General features: G+C 38.9%; 1 protein-coding gene across 2 annotated transcripts; it reads right to left on the bottom strand.

Annotated features, from left to right (window-relative positions):
• Window positions 1–2,293: 2,293 nt before the first annotated feature.
• On the bottom strand, window positions 2,294–11,097 carry LOC149820861 (omega-3 fatty acid desaturase, chloroplastic-like). Of its 2 annotated transcripts, XM_089983369.1 has the most exons (9): window positions 10,909–11,097; window positions 4,991–5,240; window positions 4,772–4,861; window positions 4,406–4,472; window positions 4,210–4,302; window positions 3,900–4,085; window positions 3,728–3,808; window positions 2,850–2,987; window positions 2,294–2,762 (listed from the first exon to the last, which is right to left on the bottom strand). In XM_089983369.1, the coding sequence occupies exons 1-9, from the start codon at window positions 10,940–10,942 to the stop codon at window positions 2,571–2,573; spliced, it is 1,131 nt and encodes a 376-aa protein (XP_089839495.1). In that variant the 5' UTR covers window positions 10,943–11,097; the 3' UTR covers window positions 2,294–2,570. The 2 variants fall into 2 exon arrangements, with proteins under 2 accessions (XP_089839495.1, XP_089839494.1); XM_089983368.1 differs by lacking the exon at window positions 10,909–11,097 and having other exon boundaries at window positions 4,991–5,554.
• Window positions 11,098–11,325: the final 228 nt, after the last annotated feature.

Below are 11,325 nucleotides of genomic sequence, written 5' to 3'. Positions count from 1 at the left end.
AGAGGAAAAACTTATAAAGGTTCAAATGATTCTAACTATCCGCATATGTAAATTCACATATTAGGAGTGCGACCTTCATGAAGTATATGCATTAATCGCTACATATATGCAACTTTAATCCAGTATTTGTGAAGTTACGAGGTTCAATTTAACAAAAGGTTCACAAATATTTGTATGTGAACTTCGTGAGGTATATGCATAGGGGTTCAATTTCACATAAAGTTCATACATTGTTTTATGTGAATTTTGTATTATATATGCAAACTTAGTCCGGTATTTGCGAAGTTTTGATTTTTGTGTTTAACAAAATGTTCACAAATACGATTATGCGAACTTCGTGATGTCTGCGCAAAAAATATACATACCACATTTTAGGTGAGAGTTTGCAATACCTGACGAGCGGAGTGATATATCATCTGGCCTTCATGAGTTTCTTACATGCAAAGGGTAAAAAGGTCTTAACAAAGTTGGCTATTTGCAATTTTTGACATGGAGCCTATTTCAAAAATTATGAAGCATTTCGAAAAATGTGTCATTTTTGCCATATAGTATTGCCATTTTTCATATAATATGCCCTCTCCATGGGTCATTAGGGATGCAAACGGGTTAGGTTTAGGATCCCAAAATACATTGGGGAGTCAGGTTGGTTCGGATCTGGGATAGCCAAATTTTGCAAATTCCTCTTCTTGGATCCAAACCATTTGCAACCCTATGGGGTCATACATCACATTTGAAAATCAATGTCTCAATATTCAATTTTTTACAGGTTTTATAGAATTTTGTAGGGATCGTGATGAATACTTTTTGCCTCTCGCAAGAGGTAGCAAGATCGAACAAAAACTTACCTGTTGTCAATTACTTAAGCCCATGATACAGTGGCACCTGATCTCTCTCTCTCTCTCTCTCTCTCTCTCTCTCTCTCTCTCTCTCGCTCTCGCTCTCTCTCTCAATTTTAGGGTACTGTTCTCACTGCTTCCATTTTCACCGTTTTTGGAGCCCATTATCACCTTTTGCTGTTCAAGTACCGGTCATGCTGGTGGTAAGCTGAGCTGAGCTCGAGCTCACAATAACCCGAGCTAAATGACTCAATCTTGAGTTTGGTTTATTTACTGAAAAATGTTTTATTTTCAAAACTGGAATAGGATTTGAATTCTATACCTATTAAGCTCACCTGAAGCTGGCTCCTTTAGCAAAACCATGATGTTTAGAGTTGGAAGCAATAGTTTTGAACTTTACCAAGTGCTTGAAAGTTAAAACACTTGAATCATTTGTTCATTATATGATTAAGACATGTCTAAAATGCACTTAGTTCTACTTAATGAGATTATATGAGCTGAGATGAGTTGAAACATACTCTTCATGCTAAGTTCATCAAGCCTATTTTATGAGTTTGAACAAGGGTTACCAGAGACTGCACTTACATGTGGGAAACTCGTTTCCTGACAAACAATTTTCAAAACTAAAAATCATGCATTTCTGGAAACTTGTGGAAAACTTCTAGAAAAGCCTGAGAAACCCATTACCCATCAAGTGAGAAACCCATTTCACTTCATATGGGAAACCTACTTTATATATGAAACTCGTTCCCCTTATTTGGAAAACATGTTTTCTTTACATTTTTTTGCAATGAAAAGTTGAGATGTGTTATTCCAGATTCTGATTACTTATTTTAGTTGTAAACAATGTAATAATATATTTTATAAAAAATATTAACTCTTATTATTTATCATAATATTAGTAAAAATGTAAAGTTTATGTAAACTTAAAATGTTCTTAGTCCATATTGTCGACACTTGAACTTTTGCTCCACACACGCACACAGGCTATATATATATATATATATATATATATATATATATATATATATATATATATATATATATATATATATATATATATATATATATATATATATATATATATATATATATATAGGTGGTATCCCATGTGGTAAGCGGGGTCCTGTGCCAAGCTGAAGGCCTAGGTTCGAATCCCTGTGCCACATGGAGCTTAAGAGATTATATATATATATATATATATATATATATATATATATATATATATATATATCACGTTTCACGATTCCCATGAACTTTAGAAAGTCTCCCTGTTTCTGTTTCCCTTCCTGGCAACCATGGTTTGGCTCATCTTGTTTTCAAACCTTAGGCACAGGTAACTAGAGCAAATGCAACTTCTCTTAAGCTCTACATTCTACATAGAAGCGGATTGTTAAATTTGCTTATTTAATAGGCAAATAAAGAAGAGGGTTGGTCATGACAGATAAGTAGGCGGGTTCCATGCAAGTTTTCCCCTTTCGTTGCAACCAAGGCTGCGTACGAAATGAAAACCCTTCTTTCATCAAAGCTTTCAATACCGGGGCACAAAAGAGCCTTACATTGACAACTAAATGTAGTCATCAAGTACAATTGACATGCCAATATGCCATTATTTCTGTCTATGCTTGACAAAGAATGCAGGGCGAGAATGTAGGCCGAGCAATGTTTCTAACCTGAGATATATAACATAAGTCGATTAGCAGCTTAAGCACATCTCCTTTCATGTTGGGTAGCTTATTCTGATGTGGTTTTCTTGGATTCAGCGAACTGAGGATCAGTCTCATAATAGACTACATCTCCGTGGTCACTGACATAGTGATCATATCTCAAACTTGTGACTAGATTTCCAATCAAATGAAATGGTACTGGGCCAGATTTCTGTGGCTGTCGGTAATACTTCCCCAACACAGGCTTCGCTGCCTCTGTCTGAGAAACAAAAGAGAAACTTTAGAAAAAACTTGCGAGATTTTGGACTAGATAAGTGTGCATGAGAGAGAGAGAGAGCTGGCTTACCGCTTCCACCAAATTGTAATGAGGTATTTGTGGAAAGAGGTGGTGTATGACATGAGTTCCAATGTCATGGTGGATGTTATTAAATATACCATAATCACGATCTAATGTTGTAAGCCCCCCTCTAAGATAGCTCCATTCCTGTTGGCATATCACCATTAGTAATTCTTTCTGTACCATATAACAGAAATCAGATACTCAAACACATAGCAAGATTCATCCTTTTCGTTTCAAAGTTTACAGGTGCCCTTGAGATATTTTCAATAATTAGCACAGGTCTACTTGAAATGTTTTGTACAGTGGAATCTCCTGGAAAGTGTGAATGATAAATAGGATTGTGAAGATTCAGGCTGAGCGAGGTGTCAGGGGCTCATGGCCCTTGATGCAACTCACCATGCGTCCAACAAATCATACCAACTTAACCATCAAATAGGATCTTGTGGTATGGAACTAGGAACTATGATCAAGTCATTTGTGTCCAAAAACTGAACTAACCCTAACTTTGTCCCCTAATCTATCAAAGTTGTTGAACAAGTCACTGTTTTCCAACAATGGCAAAAGCTAATGGATGTAAAATGATGTGCTAATCTGCAAGGATGTTTATCGACTAGTTTGCATTTATGCAAATCTCTTTTCTAGAACTTCTTGAATTCTTGAATTAATTACAACGGAAAGTGGGGCAAGAAATACAGAGGGGGAAGTTAAGTTTAGATAGAATCAGAGGCACAATGAGTACAGAAAATATGGCATTCCTAGTGTCCAAGATTTATCTTCGTTTGTTATTTTTCTTCAAAACAATAAATGCCTAGTCTCAATTCTTAACAATATAGCACAGATAAATTTTCAGAAACGAAAATTAAGTCTAATGATTTTCCTCATACCTTCCCTCTGTACCATGGAAGTTTCTGCTCATGACCATGATGATGCAGATAAGTTACAAAATCCAACCACATGACAAAAACCTGCATTACATGTCAAATGCGAAAAGGGTTATAATCAGGACCATCTTAGTGAAAATTTCATACCCTAGAAGGAGAGAGCATCTGAGAGTACCCAATAGGGGACACCATAGAGCTTAAGCATCTGAATCGGGCTCATCCAGCATGACAGTCCAACTAGCAAGGCTACCATAGCAACCCAGCATGTGGTTGACAGAAGAACATCTTTCTTCTCACTAGGAACAAAGAGATCACTATCGGGATGGAAGTGGGAACCTGTCTTTCCTGGGCTTCTCTCCCACTGTAAAATCAATGGCACTAAACAAAGTAAGGAAACTGCATTGCACAATTGAAGCAGAAAGGAAAAAGAATCAATAGCATTAAAAGGAATCATGGCCAACTGTAAACTCTTTAACAATACTCACCAGATAGAAAGGATATGCAAACATAGGAAATGGAGCAGTGAAACGAAGCTTCTTAGAAACATCATCCAAATTCTTGTACACCTTCTCCGAGAGCTGGAGAAAAGTACAAAGAAAGAAGTTGGAAAGCGTACATTTGCATTTCAAATTTTTCAATTTATAGAAGTAATACAAAGGGAAACATAAACTATGTACATACAGGGTGCCACGATTCATCATTCTCAACATGGCCATGATTCTGATGATGAGTTCTGTGACTGATTCTCCTAAAGTTTCCAACAACAAAAAAAGGTTCGGTCAGCAGAAAGGAGACAAAGAGAAAAGAACACTGAATTTTGCAAAAAGAACATCTTTCGTTGACGGAAGATTTCTTGTTTGAAACAGGCAATTTCAACTTCAGAAGAAAGATCATTCTGATCCAGTGACTACAAACTCAACAGAACAAACCAAAGAAAAGAGAAACTACACGAAAGAAGTGAATTGCACGTTCCCAATTTAATAGAAGAACAGAAAAAATCAAATGCAAATCAGCTTGTAGTCATCAAGAAAAGGATGCTGTGGATACCAGCCATTGTAGGGCACAAGAATGGACGAGTGAAGCAGATGGCCAACCACGCTATTGAGCATCCGATTGTTCGAGAAGCTTCCGTGCCCACTGTGCAATTTAGTTCTAGTTATTTGATGATCATTCTGCTATTTATCGAAAAAAAAAACAGAGAAAAGGGAGGGATGGGGGTGTATCACAAAGAAAGAAAGAAAAGCAAGAGAAGAAATGTGGGTTTACCAGTCATGGCCAAGAACAAAGAGAGCCCAGAACATGGTGCCCTGAGCAGCCCAATAGAGGGGCCAGACCAGCCAATTGTTGAGGTATGCTGCAGCTGCCGCCAAACCGAAGACAGCGACGACGTCGCGGACGACGTAGCTCATAGACCTCCATGGATCCTTCAACCAGCAGTGCTTGGGAATGGCAGCACGGATCTCGCCCAACGTGAACGGTGGAGGCGCGGCGGGGTTGAAGGAGGAGGCCTTCTCCCCTTCAGGAACAGAAGAAACTTTCAGAGGAGCACTCACCTTCAATCCCCAATCTCTGCATTTAGGGGAGACGCCATTCGAAAAAATAGAGGCTTCTTTCCCCTTCAAATGGAACCCCAACTTGGGGAGGAGGGCACCACCATAGGCTAATGGCTTCCTGAATGGTGCATCGATTCTACTATACAGAGCAACTTTAGGAAGGGGCCTCAACCCACATTCTGATAGCACCAAGGAAGCCATCTTTGTAGCTTTTACTTCTTAGGCGTTCAATGGTAGGGATGAAATCCAGATGGTGGTGGATGAGAGAGAAAGAGAAGGATGATGGTAACGGTGATTCTCTCTCTCTGACACACACATATAAGTGTACGGAGGAGTTTTTTCTGCCTAGGAATAGATACGTTATCACTAATGATATGCAGCAAAAGGGAATTCGTTTCGTTTTCCCCTCTTGTAAAGAAAGCAAGCGCTGTCTTTGCAACCCCAGGCTCTGGTCTGGATGATCTTATAGTCCTAGGGCTGGCGTGCGATGGGAGAAAACACTGCTTTAAAACACACGAGACTTTTGACCCTCACGGATCACCGTCCTCCAATTTTACACGAGATTCACACGCCCCTGACCGTCGGAATCAATCAATGGGCCACCATTGCAAGACCTGTCCGTAGCTTGACAGGACCCGGCTCACTTGAGAGTCCTGGTTAATTTGGTGACACGAATTATGGGTTGTTCATATCACATCACCGGCATGACAATGCCAGGTAAACTCTTTTTTAGTCGAAGAAACCGCCTAGGGACGGCAGTGGACCGGGGGACAACAGCCCCCCCCCCCCCCCTTTTGGATCAAGGATGAAGGGCATGAAACGGGAACGAAGGTTAAAATCTATCCTCGTGCTGTGCTGTGCTGGGATGAACTTACACTTTTCCCCGACCCATCCCCGTTTGTGAGGGAAAAAAAAAAACTGGTTTGATAGCCGGGGGGTGTTCCCCCAAAAAAATGTTTTTTTGAGATAAAATAAAAATGGCTACAATTATTCATAAAAATCTATTTCATATGGACAAATCAAACTATTTGCTGCAGTCAGGGCTGGGCTAAAAAATGGATAAAAATCTATTTCATATGGAATAGGGCGGGGCTAGAATTGGACTTTTAAAAAAAAAATAACTTTTTCGGGAGGCAGGACAGCCCAGTCCTGCCCCCCCCCCAGCTCTGCCTATGTCCGTTCCAATCCTCGCCTAGCACCGCCCTGCCCTGCCCCGCTCCGCCCCGTCCCCAATCCTTTAAAGGATGACTATAGACCAGTGTGACAAATATCGTGAGATTTATGAAAATTTTGTGATAATATCGTGAGAAATTGCCTGATTTTAAAACGGCAATTTCTTGTGAGATTTATGAAAAAACATAAATATCGTGGATTAAATGTGATATTTACGTTTTAAACGGCTATTTATCATGAAAAAATGTGTATTTTTATTTTTAAATATTTTTTATAAAAAATAAATTTTATATTTAAAAAAAAAATTTATTGCCAAGATTTTGCCAAAAAATACGAGATTTATGAAAAAATTCAATTTTTCATGAGTTTTTAAAAAACAAGAATTTGTCATTTAAAACGTTTGTCATTATGCTATAGACTAAGGGGAAACGGGGCCTCACCCCCGTTTGGATCGGGGATGGAGGACATGAAATGGGGATGGAAGTAGGGGTGGAGGTTAAAATTCATCCCCGTACAAGAATGGAGGCGGGGATGAAGGTTCAGATTTTGAAACGGGGCCAGGGTGGAGACCCTGTCCCCCACCCCCACCCCCACCCCCACCCCCACCCCCACCCCCGTCCACTGCCATCCCTAAAACCACCCCATGTGCAAAGACTTAACTGCTCTAACTCAACCTTTTGTACTTATGGCCACTGTCCTGTCAGCCTTAAACTCTGAGAGTTTACCCTTCAACTCTAGGAAATCGCCAAGCTGCAGCTTACCCAGGAGAGATTTGAACCTAGGCTGCCCGTCAAACCGCCTAGGCCCCATCCCACTACGCCAAATGCTAGTCAAACTCTTGCTATGAGTTGGCTGTCACTGGTTTAAGGGTGCTGAGCTTTGGTGAACCACCAGCACGGCTAGGCTATAAGAATTTTCCGATTCAGAGCAGTTGTTGAATCGAAATAACTTGGAAGGTGTTTACACGGTATCATGTTGATGTACACACGGGGTTGAAGGTTGGCTGGATGTCTGCACGGTTGTGTTTAGTGGGTGCAATTTAATACTCTGCTTCTTTCATCAACCCCACTAACTTTTACTGATCGTAGCAATCTCCTTTAAGAAGTGAAAAGGACCGATTAACTACCCTGGTGGGACCCGTAAACTTTTGGTTGGCATTCAGAGCTAGGCATGCTTTATGAAATTTCATACCAAACCCACTTTCGACCTGAGTTTTGGTTAAGATCTGCAAATTATTTTCATTGTAAAAAGCCTAAATAACATATTATTTTACCGAGTCCCAAGGGGTTTAGTGTTGTGGGATGGGGCCTAGGCCGTTAGGCGGGTGGTCTCGGTTCAAATCCCATGAGCGCCACCCTCTGTGCTAGCCGAAGCGTGGTGACTCTCCATGACCAAGAGGTAAGCTCTAGGAGTTTTACCCTGCCAGGTCGATGATCATGTGGTGGTTTCTCCTAGTAAAAATATTATATATATATATTATTTTACTGAGTATAAACTGGGTCTGGTTCACGTAATCCTTGTCTCATCCAAGTATAGTTTTTTCTATCAAAGATCCAATCGAATCCGAATTCGATGGACCCATTTCTGGTGGAGGTACAGCCCGTTGAGACCCTCGTGCTGCATATGTTGCGTACCGATATTCAATTCAAGCCAACTCTAGAAGCTTGGCGTTCAAACTCTTTGCGTATAGAAATGTGGGTTGCTTTTAGTGTCTGCCGTTGACCTGCTTGTCTTTTCACGTTCAGGTCAACCTTGGTTGGTATAAAGCCACGATTGCAATTTTAATTTAGCCCACTGCCTATGTTTCTTTACCGTACACCATGCTTTACAATTATTTGATCTGACGTGGAACCAAATTTTTTTTTTTGTTGTTTATCATGGACTTAACTTTTGGTGCGTTCAACCCCATTGACCTTTGAAGCCTTAGAAACTTACCAATATCAAAATCTCAATAGAGATACAGAGCGATCAAAATCCACAAAATATCATGCAAATAAAAATCGACGGTGCTACTAGGATATAATATCCTTATATGATCATTTTGATAGGGTAAATATTTGGTGCTAACGGGGGACATTCAATAGAAATCTCTTTCATTTTCTTTTCTTTTTTATTTGAAATTTTCATAGCTCAGACTACATAGCTTGTCTAAGTAAGAAATAGGTTTCCAAACATGTTACTATGGCATATAAGCAAGTTTTTCATAGGCTTTGAAACTCAACAACCTATAATGTACCAAAATTTTATAACTCAAAAATGGTATTCTTACATTGAAAAAAAAAAACCATGCTCAAAACTCCAATCTTTAGAAAACAAATACCTCAATAGTTTTGTACCTTCGTTAATACCAAATATTAATCTTTATATATATATATATATATATATATAGAGAGAGAGAGAGAGAGAAGTTGCTAACTGCTGTGTTAACCAGGTTTTGAAAGGATTTTTTCATGTTTTCTATAAATTTAACCATACATGTGTGTTCTACACGCTTGATTTTATAGGAAACAACTCTTGGATCATCTGATTCTGATATGTATGTAGGTTTTTATAAGGTTTAAAAAATCAACGGTGTAAGATTTTTTTAAAATATTCAAGGCTTAAAAAAATCATGTTTTTCTTTTTTTAAAATGATTCAAGTGTTTTTTCCAAGTAAATTGACCGTGCCTAATACATTTGTATGGTCAGATTTAAGTAATACATGGGAAAACCTTTCAGAAGCTTGTCCCTTTGCCCATTGTTTTTCAAATAGGATTATTTTTTTATTTCGATAAAGTTGTGTTTTTTTAAAACTTCCAACATGGCTTGCCTAATAATTTGTCGCCCTATACAAATGGTACGCTCTTTTTTTTTAACATTTTAGGCTTTACTATGATATATATCTTTTATTTTTATTTTTCCCATTGATTAGTCGAACATTTGCTTAAGTTTATTTACTTACATGTTTTCAATTTAACATATAGTAAATTGTATAAAAAAAAAAGCATTTGCTTTAGCTCTTTTTAGTTGTATATATTTTTATATTTTATTCATCTGATTTGTCATAAAAGTGCTAATACAAACATGATTTATTTAGGCCCAGTAATTACATGTAATCCCTTCTAAGAGACCATTCAGATGGTGCGTCTTTATTTAGGCCCTTTTTTATGCTTTTGAAATGACTAAATCCATAGTATCCCATCTTAGCTTATGAGAAGGCATCCCCTTTCTTCAAGTGCAATGTCAACCATTCATCAATGTCAAAAAGTAAATATTCGTGGTTACCTGCTGGTCTATTAGAATATTTTCATGCTTGAAAATGTATTGTTTGAGGTTGGAAATGAATTTCCCATGCAGTCTCGTGGCAAATCGGTGATAGAGTGCACTCTCAGATTCTGGACTGGACCCTGGCTCAATGGACCACTCATTTCGCACTTAAATGTAGCAGAAATGCTCTCAGCATTCATATTCATCTAAATGGTAGCTGTCTATGAATTTAGTAAATAACTTGTCAAACTACTTATGGTGGTGGCCCGTTTGGGGGAATGGCGTTAAGTAGTTTATGTACTTGAGAATAGAGGAGACTGTTTCTCAACTATGTCTGCAAACTGGATTTGGTTACTAAATGTGTAAACTCCCCCTGCCTTCCAGTTCCTAAACAAAACCAAAGCTATTGAAGTGATCCTCCAGTTACCTGATCCTGATCCCGATCCCCTTTGCGAGTCACATCAGTACAGTATCATATCCAATGGGTTTCACTCATCCCCTGTGCCATCCTTATCCCTTTCTTAGGATTTCATTGATCCAATTTATTTTGATCAAATCTGACTCTATAGATGTGATCTGCACCATTCATTTAGTGAAGATCAACATTTAAAAAATCGTTATTTTTTCAAAAAAAAAACAATCCAAGGGTTGATTCTTATAGATCGACCATGAATCTTTCTATAAGGTCAGATTTGATGAAAACTACTTGAATCATAAGATTTAAAAGGGGGATGAAGATGGGGGATGAGTAGAACCGATATCCTCTCTCTCTCTCTCTCTCTCTCTCTCTCTCTCTCTCCACGCACACACTACCCTTAATTATATAGTTTTCAATAGGAAGTAACTCGTCTTTTTAGGTTACAGGAAGCTCATTTTTAACATTTTGTTTGATTTTCTTGTGGATCAAGCCTTATGGACACGCTCTGCATGTCTCATTTAGTCAAAAATAAATTCTGAATCGTTCAATAGTGTTTCGAAAGCAGGATTGATAAATGACAAGAGCAATTGCAAGAGCACTAGCTCCAGTTTTTTTAACAAAATAACAAGAGCAATTGCAAGGTGGAAGTGGAACCCATGCATTTAAAGGTGACGGTGAAGATTGATAAATGTGCAGTAAATCAAGATATATGAGCAAAACGGGAGAGCAATAGCAGTTTATATATCAATATACCACTGTCTGCAAAGTTGATGCATTGTAATTTTAGAGTATACCTCGGGTTGGTGGCTCTCCCAGTGATACTGTCATGCTTTTAGTCCTCGATCTGCCCGATTCGGCTTCCTCCTTCTTCCTTCCTCCTTCCGCTTGGTAATCGCCTCCAGGAAAGCTTACGCCATGTGGTCTAGGGTTTCCCCTATATAATAGGATTGCAAGGGCGTTAGTTTCAACAACCACCGCAAGGATCGCCCACGTAGCCAGTCGGGATGGTGGCTGAGATGAAGGCACCGGATCAAACCCCACTGGCACTGACACATGGATGTGTCTGTAGCTTTCAGAGGTGGACCACTTACTCAGGCTTTTCCTGGCGACGGCTTCTGTCATTAAAAAGAAAAATGACAGATGCATGATTGCTGTTCCATTTGCAGCGTGGTGGTGGTGGTGTTCATTTTTTGTCTCCCAAAATGAAAGAT

This window comes from Nuphar pumila, chromosome 12, assembly GCF_984573655.1.
Source record: "Nuphar pumila chromosome 12, dmNupPumi1.hap1.1, whole genome shotgun sequence".
Classification (NCBI taxonomy): domain Eukaryota; kingdom Viridiplantae; phylum Streptophyta; class Magnoliopsida; order Nymphaeales; family Nymphaeaceae; genus Nuphar; species Nuphar pumila.
Note: the sequence above shows the minus strand (reverse complement) of the source record. Positions and strands in the feature narration are given on the sequence as shown.